At 40.7% G+C, this 23798-nt stretch overlaps 1 protein-coding gene across 1 annotated transcript; it reads left to right on the top strand.

Moving 5' to 3' along the window:
• Positions 1-201: 201 nt before the first annotated feature.
• Positions 202-23798, top strand: has2 (hyaluronan synthase 2). The gene is made up of 5 exons (XM_048596424.1): positions 202-317; positions 590-813; positions 11822-12448; positions 18500-18601; positions 20950-23798. The coding sequence occupies exons 3-5, from the start codon at positions 11822-11824 to the stop codon at positions 21877-21879; spliced, it is 1659 nt and encodes a 552-aa protein (XP_048452381.1). The 5' UTR covers positions 202-317; positions 590-813; the 3' UTR covers positions 21880-23798.

The following is a 23798-nucleotide window of genomic DNA, read 5'->3' as shown; positions in this document are numbered from 1 at the left end:
TCTGGGGTGCGGGGGGTGGGAGTGGTTGCCTCAAACTTGGAGCCATGTGTGTTAGGATGACTGAACCGGCTGAGTGAGTTTTCAAGGGAGTTCGCCTATCTGAGCTCAGTGGGCGGGTTTAAACTTCCCCTCCTCCCCTGTAACCCCCTCTATTCATTAACAGAAAAAACAGTTAGCCTTGTTATAAAAGTCCGCGAAACTTCCTCTGGGCTGCACTTGAGTTAGAAAAAAATTCCCAGCACAGAAGTAGAGTCGAACCCCCCAACCAAAAAAAAAGGAAAGATTGGGCGTGCGTGAGGAATTGCACACCGGTTAGCGTAAGGAAACTAGCAGTTACTTTCCACATCAGAGCTGGTTTTACTCCAGTACGTGCAGGAGCTAAAATTGTGATTTTTTGTTTAAAAATAAGAACTTGTGCAAGTGAATTTGTTTTTTGAAAAACGATATTTAATTATTTATTCGAGGCAAGGTAGGTGTTCAGGAGTGATGCCTTCTACTGCAATAAGGACAGGGGAAATTTTGTATTTTTTGAAACAAAAGCTGATATTCAAACTGAAGATTTGACCTCAAGAGTTTTTCCTTAAAATAGATTTTTGCAGTTTTTTAAAAAATCTGGAACTGGCTGCTTTATTTCTGCATAAACTCCGATCGGCTGTAGTCCTCTGCAAGTACTCCTTGCAAAGACGATGAAGCACTGACTTTATCCTGAAGACTTGAACATTGAGACAGAACAGACTGTAGACCACACACACGGGGCCAAGTGAGCTTAAAATACAACAGGAGCAAGGCAAATCCAACGTCGCAGTATCAAAGGTAGGTCGAAACCTTTTTAATACCACGTTAAACCAGATGGCGTTTCATTGCAAAAAAATGCTGTATTGGTGGGTCATTGAAATATTATTCCAAATGACGAATTGGAAAGAAATCGGTGCCAGATACAACAATTAATAAAAGTGAGTACGGGCGTTCTGAACGGCGAAACCTTCGTTTCAATGAAGGTTTGGGTTAACTTCTGAACGGTGGATGAAGATGGTTCGCTGCTAGTTTTACTGCTGGGACTGATCTTAACAAAACTGCCCTCTCAAAGCACAATGTACTCCGAAGGTCACAATGCAAGCCAAGAAGCAGAAGCTGGCACAGGCAACTTTTCCGGGAAATGTGGCCCCCTTGTCCCGAAACCAAATTGCTGAAGTGTGCATTTGTGGTAAATTTTGGGGTTGAGGATCAAGTTACGCAGGTAGCGCACGCGGCACTGCACCCTGCAATGCTTTCTCATCGAAAGAAATCTCGTCTCTCAGTTGCTGGGAGAAATTGTGTTGAATGAACGACACATTTCAGACGCAACCTTTACATCCTGCAATTGGCAAAGCGAATGGCCAATATTAAGTTGAAGCCTAATGTTTGTTTAGGAAGGGAGCACGGTGTAATTATAAATTGCATGCTACGTTTGGATGCTTTAGTTTCGCGGGACAAGACAAGTTGAGGACTCGGGGTGTGCGTGTGTTGGTCCTGGTTTATATGGGAGTCCTCTGCTCCTGTTGTGCACTGGGTTGAGGGGAATGAATGGCTACATTACAATTCCCAGACTCTCGGAGACTGCAACCTCGTGGCGGCGGCCAGGGGAAACACCCCCTCCGCTACGTCACAATACCGGCTGACGTCACGCGCGGCGCACCGATTGGCTGGGGAGGGATTCCCCTGGGGATGTGGGAGCTCCCCGGGAGTGACGCGCCTCGCTCGCGAGGTGGCACCCCCTGGGGAAATGGAACATCAGTATAACTCCTCGATACTGACCCTAAACACTTTGCAAGATGCAACACGCTGGAAGAGAACGCACTTTCCATCTTCCATGTCAAATTTGTGTACTTAAGAGATAGTCCACTTGAAATGGCATTTAAATATTGGGTTGAGTGGTAAGCCAAAGCTGGCATCACTTTCTGGTCAGGTGCTGGTGAACCGTGAATGGTTTAACTTGTGACTTGCTCTCAGACAGTCAAGTCATTTACCAAATCCGCCTTGTGCATTGACAAACCATCTCGGCCCCTGTCAAATGAATTTTTTGTTGCTGGCTTTAAAGGCGTTACAAAGAAAGCCCTGTTTCCCGAAAAGCGAGAGAGGGATGTGTAGATGTGGAGGCCAGTTCAGTGAAACATTGATGCAATTGTGTACATCCCAAAAAAGTTGGAGACGCGTCTTTCCTTTTTCGTCAGCGTTTTAGAATTCTGTGGCCTTCTGACTTTGCTTTTGGGTGGTGTTTGCAGTCTCTCTAAGCCGCTGATATTGGTGAAGCTTTAAATACCCTCCTGGCTACCTGACAGAAAAAAGGCCGAGAAACCACAGGATGGTGTTATTAACAATGACCCGAGATCCGTAAGGCGCGGGCAATGTGCAGAAGCCCGTGTCCTATAACATCTCCAGCAAAAAAAAAATCTGAATTAATCCTTTCATCGCCATGACTGCAATGGACAAAATATTCTGGTTCAATTATATATATATTTAAAATCATCATTGAGATATGGTCAGGTTAAACAACATGCCAATATAGAATTATTTCACATACAAGCGCCTATTCAGAGAGACCAGCCACTGTTTCTCCCCCAGCTCTCCAACACCACGGGGCTTCCCCAGATCCCACCCACTTTCTTTATCCTAGCTTCCATCAACCGTGGAGCTAACCCTATATTAAATGTTGACATGGAACCTCTCTAGCATTCTCCCTCACAACAGGGACCATTCTTCAGTTCGCTGAGAGAAGTCAAATGCTGCCTTATCTGGAGATGAAATTATACGGGATTGTTTTAGCAAGAAGGTATAGTGTCCTGATTGTTAGATACAGTTGCTCGGTTAGTTCAGTAAACCAATTCCAGATGTAACCCTTCACCGTGCATCTGCAGGGTGGGACTCAGTGAAGTCAGGATTGCTGGGCCCAGATGGACGTGATTAGCTGTGGAACATGATTTGAATGTTATTAAAAAAGACGACTTTCCCTTGGCTTTAGTCGGGACGGGAGCGATAACCTACAGTAACCACATGAAATAAAGCAGCACGTCAGAGGTCATCTGACTTCATTATTTGGGGATAATCATTTTCCTGTTCAACTATAGAGACGCCATCCCTACTCCACTCTTTAAGAAATTAATAACACTTTTGGCATCAGAAGGCCATGATTCAGTTCAACCAAGCTACAATGGCCTAAAATTCAGTAAAGCACCCTTGGTAAGCCCAACATTTAGATAGCAGCATTCACATCCTGAAGCATTTTGCATTTTTTTCAGAAGTATGATCAATGTTTTGGGAGGTCTTGTGGTACACTGGGTAATGTTACTATCTCTGGGCCAGAAGCTTCAGGTTCAAGTTGCAGTCTAGGAGGTATTGGCCATGGAGGTATGTTGGTAACATGGTCAACAATCAGCCTGTAAATCCTTTCAATAGACGTGAAGGCAGGCAGTAAAAGTGGGAGAGTTTCCTGGTCAGCCATCCCACAGAAGGCAGTGACAAACCACAGCAATACTTTGCCTGCGAGTCCGGAACAGTCCAGTGAAAGTCCACGGCCAAACACTCTGAATGAGATTCAGGAGAAAAGATAAGATAGTCAATCAGTGTTCCAACATCAGAAGTTAGGCACCCAGGGTTCACATTGCAAGTTCCCATAAACTGCAATGTGGTAATGATCAGATAATCAATTTTTAGTGATTAGCCACATCACCAGGTGTATTTCCCGTAACTTCAAAATAGTGCAGAGAGATCTTTTAGTTTGGGATTATGGTTGGCATTGACTGGATGGACCAAAGAGTTTGTTTCCATACTGTGTGACTCGATGAGAGGGCACCTTCACCAATACCCCATTCCATTGCAATGCCAGTTCCAAATGACAGGAGTAGGACTACAGACCATAGCCCCCTGGCATTGAAGCAAAAGTGTTAACCACAGCTACCACTAATCAGAAACAGAGTCCAAATCTGCAAGACTGTCTCTATGATGTATACTGTATATATTCTCTATACTAGAGATTAATTTTATACAGTATGCTTAAACCAAATTAACTTTTTAAATCTTGGATTGCAAGCAGAAGGAGAACCACAGCTATTTCCCAAACCAAAGAACAACAAACTAAATCTTCCAAAATCCTACTGTCTACATCCTAAATACACCAAGTACCCACACCTGTGATTCCTGACTTACATTGGCTCCTGGCTGACCAATGCCTCAAATTTAACATTCCCAGCCATGTTTTCATGTCATTCAACAAGCTCATTTCTCCCTTTCACTGTAATCTCCTCCAGACCTACGACCCTCCCAGATCTCTGCACACATCCGAGTCTGGCCTCCAGCTGATGTACCATTGGGGGCTATGTATTTAAATGCCTGGGTTCTAAGCTTTGGAATTCCTTCCCTAACCTTCTCCATCTCCCCTATATTCCTGTCCTTTAAGTCATACTTCTAAAAAAAGAGAAAAAAAGATGATCTCTCCTAGCATCTCTTAATCTGGCTTTGTACTAAATTGTTTGATAATACTCCAGTAAATCACTTTGGAATGTTTTACTGTGATGTATAAAATGCTATAAAAATGCAATTTGTTGTGTAACTTTGCTTCATTGCCTGTTGAGCTTGATAGCAATGAACAAGAGTGCTACCTTTTTAGCAAGCCTACTATTTCATGGAGAGAGTGTCCCTTTAAATGATGAGTCTGTATTTAACCTTGACAAATTTATTTTCAGTTTGACCTGTGTGACATCATAAACTCTAAGTTCTGCATTCACCACTTGAATAACATTTTTGTGCACTAGTTCAACAAGTTTTGGATAGAGTTTGGTGGTGTATAAACTGAAAGATCAAACAGTACCAAAATCGCAACTGATTGAACACAGTCTATAGCTAGTACTCGAAGAAGAAAATGAAATGACATGCAACAATATTCTTGCTGTCTTTCAGAGTTTGTACCTCATTGACTTAAGCTATGGACCGGTTCATGTCAAACAATGCAAATAATTGAAAAAATGCAACATAATTGTACGCATTACCAATCACTGCATTGCACTCAATGTTCATAGTCCGGGTTCTAAATAAGAGTTTATGTCCAATTTAATTTTTTTCATTTCCAAAACATTTGATTCTGGGAGAATATGGTTGCTGAGCTATGCACCACAAGACACAGGTCAGGAATGTGATGGAATACTCCCCATTGCTTACCACACTAAAAGCTTGACATCTTCCAGGACAAAATAGCCCTCTTGATTGGCACCACATCCACATTCACTACCTCCACCACTGATGCTCAGTTGCAGCAGTGTTGTATGTCTACAAGAAGCACTGCAGTAGTTCGCCACAGCTCCTTAGACATTACCTCCCAAACCCACAAGTATTACAGTCTAGAAGGACAATGGTAGCAGGTGCATGAGAACACTACCACCATCAAGTTCCTCTCCAAGCCACACCCATCCTGACTTAGAAATTATTCATCATTACATCACTGTTGCTCGGTGAAAATCCTGAAACTCCATCCCTAACAGCACTGTGGGTGTACCTATACCATACGGGCTACAGTGGTATTAGAAGGCAGCTCACCACCATCATCTTAATAGCAACTACGGATGGGCAGTAAATGTTGGCCATTCCCACAAATGAGTGAAAGAAGCCTCACCTGGATGTGCGGATTTGATAGGGCAGGTGCAGCGGGCATGAAGAGGGCAGAACTAAGGGATCATAATCCCTGGACGAGGGGTTGACAAGTTAGGATTGAGTTGACATGAAATTTTTTCACTCTTGAGTTGTAAGTCAATGGAATTATCAATCTCAGCAAGTTGTGGATGTTCTGTTGTTAAATATATTCAAGACTGATGAGTTTGAACACAACGATACTTCAGAGATTATGGAGATAGGTTGAGAAAAGACAGTTGGAAGAAGATGAGCCATGATCTTACTCAGTGGAGGAACAGGTTTGAAGGGCTGAATAGCCTACTGCAGCTACTATTTCACATGTTCTTAGATCCTTTTCAGTTCTACATATTTCATGAATTTAGATAGTAAATATTACAATATTCAACCATGGGAAACCCCAGCCAGTCTTTGTGTAACATGTTAACCTCTAATATAAGGTTGGGGGGGGAGCACTTCATAAGGATCAAACTGGGGAAACAAATGGGCTCCCCCTTAAGGATCCAGAATATCATTTACTTGGCTCAAGGTCAACTAAGTCAGTCAGCATTACTGTTAAAGGCCCTACCTGATCTGCATGGACCTGGCTACTCATCTTAATTCTTAAGGAGCTTGTGTCTGTTCTATTAAGTGATATTTGTCAGTTATTTAGTAGCGTCCAAAATTAAGGACTATAAATATATGATAGTCACTAACAAGTCCAATGGGAATTCTGGAGTAATGTATGAGGAGAATGATGAGAATGAGAAATTCAGTACCAGAGGGAGTGGTTGAAGTGAACAGTATTTAACGGCAAGCTGGATAAATATGTGGGTGAGAAATAAAGTCGAAGGAAAGGTTAACAGGGTGAGATGAATACGGCTGAGAGGAGACTTGTGCAGCATGAAGAATAGTATGGAGTAGTTGGGTTGCTGTAAAATCTGACATTATTTTGGTCTTATTGAATCATTAAATAATGAGAGGGGAGCTGAAAAGTTGGAGAAGCTCTGGAATAATTCCTCTCAAGGGTCATTTACACAAATAATGTATAAGAGAGGGAGCTGCTTTATTAAACAACTCAGTGGAGAGGTTGTGAACTTCACTTGCTGATATCCCCAGTTATTGGCAACCCGTCAACCTACTGTCTGTTTCCATTTCCTTCATTTCCTTTAAGGAAGGAAAAAGCTGCCTCCCCCATTAACCCTACAACATCTATTCAAACATCTCCATCATTTCTGGATGCTCTTGACAGGATTTTTCGATAAAGCAAGAACCCAGCTGTATGTATTACCAGTTTGATAATAACAATGATATGGATTCATATTGCAACTTTAACACTGAAGCTATTCTGAAGCACGTGAGCTGAGGCTCAGTTAGGAGAACTTCCTCCTCCTTACTCTGCAAGTTCTAGATTCAAGTCCCACTCTTACGTGTAAAAACAAAATCAATGCTGATACTCCACTATTGTCTTATATATCTGCTCTGAGGTGGGAGTAAATACTTCTGGTGCTATTTTGGAGAAGGGAACAGGAATTCTGTTCCATATGCTGCCTAATGTTTATATTAATCCCTCAATCAGCATCACAGAGAGGAGAGATTGTTTTGTCATTAATCACATTTCTGTGATGGGAGCATGCCGTGTGTAAATTTGCTACTATAGCAGTTTGAAAGTAACAGTGTAACACTTCAAACGATAAGTACTACACTGGCTGTAAAGCATTTTGTGACATCCAGGGGCCAAGAATAGTGTTAAATGAATGCAAGTCTTTTTTTGACAAGAGTGTGACAGAGCCACACAAAGAGATAGACTAGTGATGAAATACTTAGTAAAAGAGGCAATGTTAAAGGAGCATCTTGAAAAAATGAGAGAACACTGAAGAGGACTAATCCAGAGCTCATTAAATAAAAACATTTGTTCAATGAGTTTTGCAGCTTTTAGTTCCTCTGCATGCAATTTCTGTTGTATTTTAGCATATCTCACCCTCTGTCTTTCCTCATCTGAATATAAGATTATTGATGAATACAAATTCAGTCCTAGCTGCATTAGGTAATGGAGAAAAGCTGTTCCTGTATATAAAGAATCAACACTCAACATGATTAATATTCTCTCACTAACAAGAGGTCAGGGAGACAAGGGACTAACAGTTGGGAGTAACACACTCCCATGTTCACAACCATGAGGTGATTTTCTTTCTCATCAACAAATAAAGTGAGAGGGGCAGCAATTTGGAGCAGAGGCCTGGCCACCAGATGGGGGTGATGACATTTCAGTGCAAGCCATTCCCACAGCAACACATGAATAAACAATCCGAGTGGGCAAAAAAAAGTGGAAAATTAAATGTTTGCCTAAATGTAGCCTCTGTTGAATAATTATTAAGTCCAGAATCCATTTGATGGTGGGGTTAGATGCCCCCATTTGATGGTGGGGTGAGATGCCCTCATTTGATGGGGATGTTGGGGGAAGCCAATGAAATATAAACCATTCTTAGTTGGCCCAGTTATGAATTGCAGGAAATCAGTCATTTCATTTAAAAAAAACAAGCATCCTCATAATATTTATAAAACTTAAGAATTCAGGATTAGTAAAGTTTCAAACAAAATGATTAAAAGGCCGAAACATTCAGATACATCCAAGGTGATTTGGATTAGCATAGCAATGTGCAGGAATATTCATTGCAGCCCAAATGGGGTTTCATTATTTTGTAACACAGTTGCACCATTTGTAATTTAGGTGTACAGTATAGAATCAGCACCATATTACTAATTATGAACATAAGCTGTGGCTTAGTCTGATCACTGGCTAAATTTAAAAAGATCCCATGGCACTATTTTGAAGAAGTAGGATGGGAACAGCTCCTTGGTGTCTTGGGATCTGGATTTATCCCATAGCCAACCCTCAAGAAGAGCTGATTGGCCATTATCACATTGCTTTTTGTGGAATGTTGTTCACAATTTAGTTACTAGATTTCCTACATTACAGCAATAATATCAAAAGTACTTCTTTACAGCAATGCGCTAGGCACATCCTGAAATCATGAAAGGCACTATAAAAATGAAAGTTGTTGTTTTGCTAAAGGTTGACTTGTAAATGTACAGCTGAGCTAGCTTTATTTTTTGTTTGGAAAAAAATGGTGCAGGGGCACAATCTTGAGAACGGGTGGCTGCAATTTGCATTAGATCCACACAGTCAGCCTCCCATTGTTTACAGTACCTGGTTTCTACCTGACTGCAACATCCAAACACCTAGACAAAGACAGAAGCCAACACTTATTCCTTTTTAAGAAATGTGAACCCAAGATGGGTGGAAAGAGTTAGAGTACAAAGCAATCTGATTTCACCGGATGGAGGAACAAATTCAAGGTGCTGAATTGCCTGTTCCAATTACAGAAAGGTAAATGTTTACGAGGGGGCAAGGAAAATCCTATTCCCCAAACAATTTCTTCAAAGGATGGGTAATAAATACTGGATCAGCCAGCGTAGCCTACATCCTGTGAATGAATAAAAAAAGTAGACTGAGGGATTATGCAGTATCCACCATTGTGTATGTACTGCTGCCTGTTTCCTAACTAACACCAAGTTTGTTCACCTAACACCGTTTGTACTTGCTGACCTGTGCTATTGCCGAGTCTGACAGTTTTAAAATCCTCATCCTGGTTGTCAAACCAGCCTAGCATCTCCCCATCACTAATCTCCTCCAAACCCACAACTCTTCATGATTGCTACGCTCTGCTGCACATCCCCAGTTCACACCTCTCCAACATCGGTGCCTGTACTTTCAAGTGCTTGGGCCCTTAGCCCTCAAATTTGACCTTTAAATCTCTCCACCCCTCTCCCTCTTTATCCTCCTTTATGTTGCGGCTTAAAACTTGCCTCCTTGACAAAGATTTTGGATCCTGTCCTACAGTTTCCCATTGTGGCTCACAATCAAATTATGTTTGATCATTGCTCCTGTGAAGCACCTGTTTTACAATGTTAATGGTGCTATATAACTGTAGGATGGACCTTGTCATATTTGACCCTTTAAAGGATTAATGCAAAGTAAGAACTAACTGGCTTCCAATATTAAGTCCACAATGTGAATGCATTCACTAATCAGGAGGCAGGAGCAGGAGTAGGCCATTTGACACCTTGGCCATGCTCCTCCGTTCATTATGATCATGGCTGATCATCGAGTTCAATACCCTAATCCTACCCTCCCTCCATATTCCTTGATCCCTTTAGCCGTAAGAGCTATACATGTTTCCTTGTAAAAATAAGTAAAAGAATACATTGCTTATTACAACTTTACTTATGTTTACTGCCTGAACCCACAGCTTGAATTTATACAATGCCTTTAGCATGGTAAAAATGCTCCAAGCCCCTTCACAGAATCATTATTTAACTAAATTTGACATTAGAAGACTTTCAGACAGGTGACCAGAAGTTCAGTTGAAGAGATGGCTAAAAGGCGACCTGAAAAGATTGTCCTGACAGCTGAAATTGGAATAGAACAGTCACCACTGTCATGAAAACATACACCCTGAAATGTATTACATGACTGCAAGACATCTACTAGTTTAATTCTGAAACATTTTTAAAACGCAATGTGTGTGAGCCAACAGAAAGAGTACTGTCCCTTCGAAGGTAACATAAACAGAGACAAATGGAAAAACAAACACGAGTGCATAAAGTACTGGCCAACAAGCAATAAATATACCCGGCCAGACATGGAATCAATTCAGACTGCTGTTACTATACTAACAGTCCCTCCTCTTCACTCTGCAGTTCATTGACACACGTGGAGCAAAAATAGCACTTTGGTCTTCCTGTCTCATTTAATCGTTCATGAATAGCTCATCATGATAATCTTCCACCCCTCCAGCTGGTAAATGCTCACGTTGGTAAACAATGATGTACCCTGAAATTCTTTGCTATTCACAGCTCCAGCTATCGTTTTTGCTGAAGTGTAAATGTAGGAAGAGGAATGGACCATTCGGCCCTTCGAGTCTCTCCCACCATTTAATTAAATCGTGGCTGATCTGTAAAATGGCTCCATTTAACTTTTAACCCTTAATAGATCCTCATCTAACTAAAATATAAATGGTGACTTGACTCCCAGCCTCAGAAGCTTTTGGTAGAGTGGTGAGGGGGAAAAGAGACAGAGAGAGCGAGAGAGAGAGGAGGAGGAGAAGAGAGAGATCCAGATTCCCACCACTTTTTGCATGAGGAATTGGATCATGATATCACATCTTCAAGATATTAACAGGAAAAGACAGGGTAGATGAAGACAAAACAGTTCCACTGATTAGAGATTCTAGAATTTGGTGACATTGTCTGAGAATTAGGGCCAGACTGTTCAGGAGAGATGTTAGGAAGCATTTTCATACATAAAGGATGGTATACGTTTGGAACTCTCTTCCTCAAATGGCCAAATTAATTGTTCATTTTAAACCTTTGGTAGGTAATTTTTGTTAGGCAAAAACATTAAGGGCTATGGGCCAAAGGCAAGTATATGGAGGTAGGCCACACATCAGCCATGATCTGATTGAATGGTAGAACAGGCTTGAGGGGCTGAATGGCCTACTCCTGTTCCTGTGTTCCTAGCTGAACAGCATGATTCTAATTTTAAGACACCCACCCCACAGATGAAATAGTTTCTCACTGCTTATCCTATTAACTCCTTTAATCACCTTAAAACATAACTCAGTTTGATCATCCCTTAATTTTATAATTTAAGGAAATGCAAGCCTAGTCTATGCAACCTGCTCATGTAATTTAACCCTTTAGTAACAGTAGTAGTTCCAGTATGAAATTAAGCAATTAACAATTGTCTTCGGAGTAACAATAAGATGACAGGCCAGGGGGCAATATAGGGAGACCTTTGAAAGAGAGTCTTACAGTGCAGTGGCAGTGTCCTTACGTCTGGGTTCAAGTTCCACCTTGCACTGAGATATGTCATAACGTGTCTGAAGAGGTTGCTTACAAATCTTATTTAGAGACCTTCTGCAAATGGATTGGAACAAAGGTCTATTCATTCAGAGGAACGCTGAACCTAATCTGACAGTTGTTTTGCCAATGGTCACATTATAAAGTGTTAGCATCTGGCTTTCGTATTAAATATGAGAAAGTGCTTAAGCAATGACATTTAATTTACAAAAATCTAAACTTTAATATTTTCTTTTCTTCCCTTTGACTTGTGATCTTGCAGATGCGTTGTAAAAACCTGACCTCCATCCTGCGGATCGTGGGGACAACTCTATTCGGTCTTGCTCTTTTGCTGGGAATCGCAGCTGCTTACATCGTAGGATATCAGTTCATAGCCACAGACAATTATTACTTTTCCTTTGGACTCTATGGAGCAATCCTAGCCCTGCATCTCCTGATTCAAAGCCTCTTTGCATTCTTGGAGCACCGGAAAATGAAGCGATCCCTGGAAACCCCCATCAAATTAAACAAATCGGTAGCTCTGTGCATTGCTGCCTACCAAGAGGATCCAGATTACCTAAGGAAGTGTTTGCTGTCTGTCAAAAGGCTGACCTACCCAGGAATGAATGTCATCATGGTAATAGATGGGAACAGTGAAGACGATCTGTACATGATGGACATTTTTGGTGAGGTCATGGGGAGGGAGCGATCAGCCAGCTTTGTATGGAAGAGCAACTTCCATGAGAAGGGCCCAGGCGAAAGTGACGAGTCCCATGGGGAGAGCATGCAATATCTCACAAGGCTGATCAGGTCTAACAAGAGCGTATGTGTAATGCAGAAGTGGGGAGGCAAGCGAGAAGTGATGTACACTGCGTTCAAGGCACTGGGACGCACTGTGGATTATGTGCAAGTAAGGCTCTCGAACTTTCAAATTGTTCCAAGGTAGTGAGTCCAAGCATCAACTTTAACAGTAAAGACAGAAAAGGAGTCTAATATATATATGCTTTGTATATGTTCTAATAAAATGTCTTATATCCACTTAGTAAATGTTTAAAGGAAAACCCTCCCTCATGTACACACAGTTAAATGAATTATGCAGTTAATGAAATTCTGCTGATTACAAAGCAAAGTTTGATCTTATACACCCAGCACAGTAAACTGGGCTGCCCTGTACTGTGTTGGAAATAAATTACAGGAATGGAGGTGCTTTAAATTAGGCCAGTCGTGTCATGTAAGCCCCATGGAAAGGTTTCAGCAAGAATTCTAGCACTTGCCTCAGAAAGAATCCTGGCACATTCCATGCCAAACATCCAAGATGTGGCCCATTGCCACGTAGACTCAATAATCATAGCCACTGATTGGAAATCTTTCCTTAAACTGAGATTGAAACCAGTTTCAGAAAGCATTGAACATGCTGTAATCCGTCTCTCTCACAGTGTAATTTCTTAATGAAAGAAATGAAATTCGCTCCCTTCAGTTTCCGTCCTACATCCTGAAGCATGTGGTCATTGTGCACTATGGGTCTAGACACAGTGTGCATGCAGAATACTGATTAATAGGCAGCATCAGCGCCTGGTCGTTGATTAACATGCTTGTCCAATTGAAGTTGTTGGATAAGGATACCCAGGAGTGCAAATGGCGCTCATTTTTCACCTCCACTAACCCCCAGGCCCTTCGTAAATCTTGAATTGAAATCCCTTGCATATGAAGGATCAATGCTGCGATCTTTGGATTCCTATGCCTGCATAAGCAGCATATTTACCCACAGAACCAGTAACATTCACAAGGTTTTGTACCATGACAAAAAGGCCAGCTGAAATGGTTTCGTTTTTGAATTGTACCTGACCTTGGAGCCTGTAAATAATTGAAACAATGTGATCCAGTTCTCACAAAATGAACTTCATATTGCAAAGTTGCTAGCACAGAAAATGGTCATTTGGCCCAACTGGTCTATATCAGTATTTATGCTCCACATGAGCCTCTTCCCACCACTCTTCATCTCCCTGTATCGGCATATCCTTCTATTTCTTTCTCCCCCATGGGTTGATATAGTTTTCTCTTTAGTGTTATTAGCACAGCCACTATGTCGGAGTGAGTTCAACATTCTCACCGCTAGAATTTCCTCCAGAGTTTCCTATTGTATTTGTTACCGATCTATGTATATGTATGGGCTGTACATTTGAGCTTGCCCACAAGTGGAAATATCTTCACTACCTCCACCCTACTGAATACTTGTATAATCTTTTAACAACCTCAGATTATTTTCTAGAAAATGGAGCTTCTGTCTGGTCAGTCACTCCTGATGATTATAATCTGTTTTTTCTCTCACCGCTATAATGATGCTATTGAGGACTGTTGGATCCTTAAGGAAACAGCTCAAAATGATTTCTTGAATAGATTGTGAAAACTGCTTCATAGCAATGTCTCCCTTTTTACGGATGGCACCATACACAACACATTTAGGATTAGTATTAAGGTAGAAAAAATGGAACTGATTCTGAACAAAACTAGTAGCACTGACATCTAACCAACGATAGTCTTTGATATGAGTTCAAAATAATAAGTTGATCATGAGAGCACAGATAAACATTGTAAACCATTCAGCTTCCTCTTCCAGGCAGGGACAGCATGTGAAAACCCCCAGGCATATACAATGCCTTACAAACATTCCCAAGTGTCCATTATTCTGTTCAAAATTACTAAGAGGTTGTTCAGACACTCAGATCAGTACATGTAACATGACAATTCTGAGAAGGTAAGTGTGTTTGTAATTTCCTTGCCATGATCATAGTGTTATTAAAGAAATTGTGAAGGTTACACATTTCTAACTGTCAGAAGACTTTCAATGTATATATTCCATTGTTTGACTTCTGTTTTATCTGGTCTATTTAATTGCCTGGAGAATTGCAGATACGTGCAGGATCATGGAATGGTTGCAGCACAAAAGGAGGTCTTTTGACTCATCAAGCCTGTTGGTTCTCTGGAACAGCAATTTAGCCTCTCCAGTCTTCTGCCCCATCCCTGGTAACCTTGCAGTTTTTACTTCCTTCAGGTGCTCGTCCCATTCTCTTTTGAAAGACACAATATGTTATTGAATAAGCCCCCAGTGCACTGAAACTACAAATTCCAGATCCTAACGACTCACTGCAAAATGCTTTCCTTCATTTCACTGATGGTTCTTTTGCCATACACTTGAAACAGGTCCTTTGGTTTCCATACCATCTGTGAAAGGGAACAGTTTTCCCAATTGCCTTCCAGACCATTCCTAATTTTGAACACTTGCCAAATCTCAATCTTCTTTTTTGTTAAGAGCATAGCCATAGCTTCTCTAACTTATTCATGCAACCAAAGTCCCTTCTTCCTAGAACAACTCCTATAAATCTTTTCTGAACCCTCTCTAAAGACTTCACATCCTTCTGAAAGTGCAGTGCTCAGAATTGGACATAATACTTGAATCAAGACCCAGGTAGTGCTTTTTAGACTGTTTCCTTTTTACAAGGTATACAGATCCTCAACAAAAATGCATCTGGATCTTGGAAGAATTCCAACATGATCTGAAAACATTTCCTTTTTGCCTTGATATTCAGGTAGTAAAATTTCTACTTCCTCATATAAAGTTTCTGCTTGTACTGTCATAAGTAAAGTGAGCTCATTCTTGCTCACTTACACTGAATTACAGAGGCATGTGTAAGATGTTTGATGTAGCAAAAATGATTCTTCGCTGCTGTAATGCATTCCAGGTTGGCTCTGTCAGCAGCTGTAGTACAAGATAGTCAGATTGAAGGCTCAATTTTAGCAATCACTGATTTGTCGATGATTTCAACCTGTAATGCCACTATGGAGCCAATTTCCAGAGTTCAATATGAACAAATTAAACCCAGTTTCCTTACTCTGAACCACTTCTGCAGAACATTTCATTGCATTTTACCCACAAACTTCCTTCAAACACTTGAGGAATTTGTTTGGTGAGTAGATAGCTCCAGAGACCAGGAATGTCACAAAGTTTCATCCTTAGTTTCTGTTAAGTTAGTTCTCTAACTTAACAAAGGGTATTTAAACACTTTCTATTGACATTCAACGAGAACTGAAATCCCCAACATCAACATCCTGAGAGTTACAGTTCATCCAAAATATAACTGGACCAGCTTTATAAATTTTGTAGCCACAAGAGTAAGTCAGAGGGTAGGAATTCTGTGCTAAATTTAATTCCAAGTCATTTAGTGAGGCAAGGCACTAATACCTTTCTTGATAATGGATTTTGGCACAGAATGCAGCATTAAATATGTCTGCTTCCTACTAGTATCCCAGAAATCTTTCGTGGTAAGTTCTCCAAGATTTTTATTACAGGTAAGTCTGGGGAAATGTCCTGAGATTATCTCAGTGGGTTTGGGCATTGAACCCTGTGCTATTGGAATAAATCTGAACCACATACTAACTGAGTTAAGCCATTGGCAGGTGTTCCAAAATATTTTCTGATCAACCTGTTATTCATATGTTACTACACACTTCTGGAGCAGGTGGGACTTGGACCCAGGTCTCCTGGCTCAGACGTAGGGACACTACCACTGCACCACAAGAACCCTTACTAACCCTAACTCTAACCCTAACTCTATCACTTGTAAGTACTTAATAAAGCAATACCCTTCATCTGTAAATCTTAACAATGTAATTAGCATACCATTAGCATTCTGCAGATAATAACTCATCTTCGGGGGCCTGGTTTTGAGTCCCACCTCTCCTAAGGTATGTAATAAACATCTTGGAAAAGATTGGTTCAAAAAAAAGTACTCACCCCCTGACTCCTGAAATCTTATCCATCAGTTACAAGGCAGAAATTAGGAGTCTGACAGAATAATCTCCATTTGTTTCGAAGAGTGGAGTGTGAATACTCAAGAAGGTCAATGTAATCTACCAGCCACTTGATCTACACTATTTCCCTACTTTCAAATTCGCGTGAAGTTATCACAATCTGTAGGAATTTGGCAAGGAGCTCTGATGGATCAATGAGTTAAAATGTCGTATGGTTTACAATACACTGTTCTATAAAGAGCTAAGTAAAACATCTAAAATTTAAGACTGTAATGTCTACCACCTTAAATATTTACTGTTCCCACCACCACTGTTCAGTCGCCACGGTATGTGCCATTACAAGATGCACTGCAGTAGCTAAGCATGGCTCCTTCAACAGCATTTTCCAAACCCCACAGCCTTTACTCACTAAATGGACAAAGGCAACAGACATATGGGAACAGCAGCTGCGAGTTCCCCTGTGACTTACTCACCATCCTGACTTGGAACTATATCATCATTCCTTCACTGTCATTGAGTCAAATTCCTGACCACATCAACTTCAGTGATTCAAGAAGACAGCTCACCACCACCTTCTCAGGGGCAATGTGCTGACCTAGCCAACAGTACCCACTTGCTGTGAATGAACAGGTATAAAATAGTTGAAAAAAGATGAATTGAGACTGTCATTGGTGACCAGCCTTCAGTTAGTGTCTCTGTGCTGAGAGTGAACATGCAGAGGATCAGTGTGCTGAGAGTGAACATGCAGAGGATCAGTGATGCTCCTATGGATTGAATTGCTTCCCAGTAGTCATGAATAATAGTCATTACAAAAGGTGCTAGATGGTAGGTGGAATTTGTAGAACCATACCACAGGGAGGACTCATCACAGCGAGGCACCGTAGAACGTTTTCAGCTACACAATTGGCAAGAGAACAATAATAAATGCATAAAAAACGTCGCCCTGCCCTGCCCCCAGTGATTTCAACCCAGGCATTTTTGTAAAAATAGGGCATCCATTACATTATTAAAGATGGACCGAAACTCCCACAGGATGAGGGAAGTCAGTGTTAGGGAGCCTAGCGCAAGTAAGGAAAGACTTCTGGGGTATCCCAAAAAGTTAGATTTCCCTCATTAAGAAGCAACGATTAGAATAATTATTGAGAATTTTAACCTAAGTGGTTCATGAAAACCTTACACATCACAATTTCAGACAATACAATTCAATTGTCTTTAATTATCAGGTACAATATTATGATTATCCCATATGATTTCCTGAAGGGAGTGAGTATTGACACAGCTACTGAGATAGTGCTCACCTGAATGGATTTTCTTCAGATGGAAGCCAAGGCATTGGGAACCTTTCTGACATTGCAGGCCACGTAAGATACTCCTGATTCTTCCCGCATCCCAATACCCACTTGCACTCAAATTTCCATCAGGAATCATGAGCAAAAATTCTTTCTGATGCTCCATCTTTTTAACTCATGAGATTTAACCATGGAAATCTCAGTGATCAGGAGTGGGTTGGGTTCCTTTTATTGACAAGTTCCAAGATATTACAGTCTTACCTTTTAGATGTTTTACTCAGTTATTTCCAGAACAGTATACTGTAAATCCTAAGGCATTTTAACCTGCTGATCTATAAGAGCCCCATGTCAAATTTGTATGGATTGTGATGCTTTCATGTGAGTTGAAAGTAGGGTAATAGTGTAGTTTAACCATGGAGAAATCTTAGTAAAATTCAACAAAGAAATTGTTAAAAATAAAGATCAAGGCAGAAATATTTGAGGCAGAACATAAATTAACACTGTGATTTATGTTTTTTTACTATTATTTAAATCTCTTTCTCTAATGGAGGATTGAGGTGAAATGGACCTGGGTGCATTTAAACATATGGACAAAATATCACAACTTAGTTATCAGTGGATCCATCAATAGGGAAAAAACCCACTCCCGCACCTCACCCCCTTGCAAATCACAGAGTATGTTATTATAAATCATTATTTCAGATAATTGTTGGATAGCTGAAGGGAAGTTTGTATGAAGCATAAGTGCCAGCATAGACCAGTTAGTTTCTGTAGCTGCAGATTGATCTGGATCAGAGTAAAAAGGTGCATTCATTTTATGGGTCTACTTTAAGTGTATAACATGCCTGCATCTCTTTCTTTAGGTGTGCGACTCAGATACAATGCTAGATCCTGCAGCAACTGTGGAGATGGTTAAAATTCTGGAGGAGGATCCAATGGTTGGAGGGGTTGGTGGTGATGTTCAGGTATAGAGCACTGACTTCGTCTATTTCCTAAAACTGGGTTATGCTCATTGTGAAATTGTCTGTAAGTTAGAGAAGAAAGTGGGTGAATTTTAGAAGTCATTGCAGGAAAACATGTAAGTATAGGGAAGATGGAGCCTCTAATTTATTGTTATTGAATGTTGGACCCTGAAGGGACTTCATTTTTCCAACATTTAACCTGTTTAAAATGAGTTCAATACTGATTCAAATGAAAGTGTGCTGTTATGACCCACATCTCCATATTTAGCTCATTGCAATAATTATGCATAGTTCCCGGTGCTGATTTGGCTATGTATAGAGCCACAATAATTATTAAAAAGGGAAAATGAATGTTAAATGGATTAAGATGATTAAGAAGGGAAGTGCTGGAATGTGGGGAGGGGGGGGGGGGGAGGTGAAAAGTGAGAAATCGGTACAGCTGAGGAGAGATTCAAGGTTAATATTTCAGCCCATGGCACGTGTTGGCAAGGCTGAATGGGCATGGAGACACAAAGCACAAGATTGCTGGGATCTTGCTGACCTATTTCACTCCCATTCTCTATCTGCTCCCCTAGCCCTGAATTCACCATATTATGGCTCCTGGAAGTGGCAGACCTCCTGTTTTAGGTACTTAGAGTGCAGCGCACTGTTGCATTTTGCGATGCCATTTCTATAGGTCAGCATTGGATCATCCTGTAAAAAGATGAAGCCAAATTTCAGGCTGCAATTTATCATTACTCAGTCAGACACTTAGATACAGTTATGATATTTGCAGCAGATAATAAAACCGTAAGCCCATAAGAAATAGGGACAACAGGAGACTATTCAGCCCCTCAAGCCTGCTGCATCATTTAATAGGATCGTGGCTGATCTGACATTCCTCATATGCACTTTCTTGAATTTTCCCAGTTACCCTCGCTTCCCTTACTGATTAAGAATCTATCTATCTCAGCCTTAAACGTATATTAGGACTTTGCCCCCACAGCTGTCTGTGGTAGGGAGTTCCAAAGTTTCACAACTCTGTGAGAGAAGAAATTCCTCTTCATCTCAGCATTAAATTGGTTCCCCTTTGTTCTGAAACTTACTAAACTCAACTCTTTGTAAACTCAACTAACCTTTTTATCGATGACTGGTTAGAATTCAGCTGGAGTATGTGTCCAATTCCTGTACCATAACTAAGAAATAATTAGATAAAGTATTAGGATTGTTAAACAAATTGCTCTAGTAAAACATGCATATCATGACTACGGACGATTCAATTGAATTTTCATGAGTCGGCAGATATGTAATTATATTTGACCATTATCCTTTCCTGAAGGGTGTAAGTAGGATGTTAAGGCCTAGGAGAGATTGCAGAGAGAGATTTACTCGAATTGTACAAGGAACGAGGAACTTCAGTTCTGTGAAGTGACTGGAGAAGTTAGCGCTGTTCTCCTTAAAACAGAGGAGGTTATGGGAGATTCAACAGCGATGTTCAAAATTGTGAATAATTGTGGCAGCGCAAATAGGGAGAAAATGTTTCTAGTGGTAAGAGGGACAGTAATCAGAGGACACAGATTCAAGAGAATTGGCAAAAGAGCCAGAGAGGAGATTTCTTCTTTTGCACAAACTGTAATAATCTGGAATACACTGCTCAGAAGGATACTGGAAGTAGGTCCAAAAGCAAGTTTCAAAAGGGAATTGAATAAATATTTGAAAAGGAAAAAAATTGCAGGGATATGGGGAACAAAAAGCAGGGTGAAAGTGGGAATAAAATTGAATTGCTCTTTGTAAGCTGTGTGACTCGTAAGCAGCTGGTCTTAAGGTGAGAGATAGTAGGAACTGCAGATGCTGGAGAATCCGAGACAACAAGATGCAGAGCTGGATGAATACAGCAGGCCAAGCAGCATCATAGGAGCAAGAAGGCTGATGTTTCGGGCCTAGACCCTTCATCATTTTCTGATGAAGGGTCTAGGCCCGAAATGTCAGCCTTTTTGCTCCTATGATGCTGCTTGGTCTTAAGGTGAATTGAGAGAAAACAAGTTTCTGACAAATATTGCCAACCAGATGTGCCAAAAGCTGCAGAAGTGGATAATTTGGTTCTTGTGGATGCCATCATTGTTGTTCACCTGATAGGCTTTTATAATACTGCTGACAGCAAAACCTATTGTCATTTACAGAAGCATCCAAGACTACCATGATTATTTGTGTAAGGCTAGTGGTGTTAGTCAATCTGTTGTCCCAAAAAAGAACAAATGGAGAATCATGGACGAATAATTTCCCCCTACTTCTTGTGCCTTTTCTTGTAACATTGTTCTTCAAATAAATTATTTCAGACCTAATAACCTCTGTTTCTCTTTATCAATTGACAGATCCTCAACAAATATGACTCCTGGATTTCATTCCTTAGTAGCGTCAGGTATTGGATGGCGTTTAACATTGAAAGAGCCTGTCAGTCCTACTTTGGCTGTGTGCAGTGCATTAGTGGTCCCTTAGGCATGTACAGAAATGACTTACTCCATGAATTTATGGAGGACTGGTACAACCAGAAGTTCCTGGGTTCACAGTGCAGCTTTGGGGATGACAGGCACTTGACAAACCGTGTCCTCAGTCTAGGATATGCCACAAAATACACAGCGAGATCGAAATGCCTGACTGAAACCCCGACACAATACCTGAGGTGGTTAAACCAGCAGACCCGCTGGAGTAAATCCTATTTCAGGGAATGGCTGTACAATGCCCTGTGGTTCCACAAGCATCATTTGTGGATGACGTACGAAGCAGTAATCACTGGATTCTTCCCTTTCTTCCTCATAGCCACTGTCATCCAACTTTTTTACAGGGGAAGGATTTGGAATATTCTTCTGTTTCTCCTCACTGTCCAGCTCGTGGGTCTCATCAAGTCTTCTTTTGCGAGCTGCCTTCGGGGCAACATTGTGATGATCTTCATGTCTCTCTACTCAGTACTGTACATGTCCAGCTTACTGCCGGCAAAGATGTTTGCAATTGCCACCATAAACAAAGCGGGCTGGGGGACGTCGGGAAGGAAGACCATTGTGGTGAATTTCATTGGGCTGATCCCTGTCTCGGTGTGGTTCAGCATACTTCTGGGAGGGGTCATGTATACGATATACAACGAGACCCGAGATCCCTTCTCTGATTCTGAGCAGACGGTTCTCATTATTGGGGCAATCCTGTATGCCTGCTACTGGGTCTTGCTGTTAACTCTGTACGTCGTGCTTATCACCAAATGTTGCCGGCGGAGAAGCGAGCAACAATATGACATGGTTCTCGACGTATGATGTTTACATGCACATGTATCATTCTTAAGACACATCACAAAATCTCGAGCATCTGGTGCCATTAACAGGTGGTTGTCACCAAAGGATATGAATCATTGCTGCTGTCACTTCAAAGAAATGCAATAAGAATTCATATGGTTGTGCCAAAGAAACGAAAAGTACCTTTGATCTACCATACAATTCAGGCTGAAGGAACCAATCTGTGTGGAACAATTGTGACCATTTTGATGTCTGCACTTTTTTTTCTTTCATTGGGCAAAATGCTTGATGGTGTCTCTGAATACCTCACCGGCAGTGCTTGTGGATGGCAGGGTGAACCTTAACATTTGAACTCTTGAAACAATCCTCCTGCCCACTCCTTTCTTCAACCTCAGCTGATGTCTCTTCGAACCAAGCCATATTGACTGTGTGCAAGTAAATGGGGCCTGACTTTACTTCCTCCTTCACAACTATTGGCTTTCAGGCCTGGAAGTTGACTCTTTTTTAATGTATGTTTTTCAGAACATAGGCTGACGCTGTAGTATTTTGTGTAAGTTTACCTATATTTGTATTTTCACGGGAACCAGCAGACTGAATTCTGCCTATCTTAATGATTGTTTGTTTCTATTTTAATAATCAAACCAAAGATTTATTGTCATTATTAAACTTTTCCTTGAGTGACTTATGTGAATATGTGAATGAAAATGTGAATTGTTTTATACCAATGACAATTTTGACATATTGCAGTAAGAAATGTCCAGTGTCGACAAGAGAATAATGGGCCTTGGATGTGGACTAAAGTGGAATTAGAGAACATTTTTGTGATTGATCTGTCTCTTGTTTTTTTGCTCTTAAAGGGGCTATTAGAAAGAGGTCAGTGCCAGGTTCTGTGATAGATTTCAAGCTAGGCAATTGAAATTAAGATCCCACTGTTAACTGCCACTTGGCATTAACTGTTCCAAGTGGGATGAGCTTTATCATATCTTGGCTAGACTGCAGAGTGTTACATGGGGGTTTCAGCTCTCCCAACTTGTCAAGGGATGAGCAAAGGGGATGTGGGGAAGAATCAAAATTGCTTTCCTTCACACTATTGCAAGTGTGAGTTTATAATGGGAAGGATGTTGTAGCCTTAGTCTGTTTCAACATACCCTTGTCTGCTGAAGTAAAGTGAAAATGCAAAAGCAAAAATCCTGTGGGCCAACCTAATACCAATTTTGACAAAGTGATTCTTCTTTTCCAACGTCTTGAAAAATATGAATGGATTTATATGGATTGTTGTGGAATAATCCCATACCACTATGAGAAAGGAAGCGTTAGTTTAGAAAAAATGTTATATGATATATGGCAAGACAATACAGTCAATAGCCATGGTGCCAGCTGTAGTCCCCTCAACTTCTGTGTGACGACTTGACATTTCTACAGCACATTTATGGGCGTAACACACATAATAGCAACTGAAAATATTAAATGCTGATGACAACATTGCAATGATGTTTTTAAAGAAACATGAGATTCTCATGCTTGTCTCTAGAAATAAAAAAAGTTTGTGAACATACTGTCATAAGTGAACAAGACACTCTAGTAAGAGGTGGAATCCATAGGTTTATATCTGGGATTATGAGTAACTATATTGCGTCTGCTAGACGTTGAAATTTTGTTTACATTTCCTGGGTAGAATTGACTTCATTTTCTGAAGTAAATAGAATGAATGGTAACTTTCTTGATATATTCAGCATTATTACATTTCTTTTTAGAAGATAATTTTTGACATGATATTGCAAATAATAACCAAAAGTGTACATGCAAGTCATTAAATCTCTTAAATTTACAAACATCTGAAAGTCTTACGTAGCCTATATCATCCACTGTAGAATGTTAACCCAGCTGCCTGTATTTATTTAAGCAATATTGCAACATATTCCAAAATACAGATTGTAATA

The sequence above is a fragment of the Rhincodon typus genome, chromosome 4, assembly GCF_021869965.1.
Source record: "Rhincodon typus isolate 14 chromosome 4, sRhiTyp1.1, whole genome shotgun sequence".
NCBI classification, from domain to species: Eukaryota; Metazoa; Chordata; class Chondrichthyes; order Orectolobiformes; family Rhincodontidae; genus Rhincodon; species Rhincodon typus.
This window is presented reverse-complemented; position numbering and strand designations above follow the sequence as displayed.

Bases quoted from the DNA above. Each gene is read 5' to 3' on its own strand.
- has2 (XM_048596424.1), top strand. From the start codon at position 11,822: ATGCGTTGTAAAAACCTGACCTCCATCCTGCGGATCGTGGGGACAACT. The intron at 12,449-18,499 runs GTAAGGCTCTCG...CTCTTTCTTTAG, and splicing joins GCACTGTGGATTATGTGCAA to GTGTGCGACTCAGATACAAT. The intron at 18,602-20,949 runs GTATAGAGCACT...ATCAATTGACAG, and splicing joins GGGTTGGTGGTGATGTTCAG to ATCCTCAACAAATATGACTC.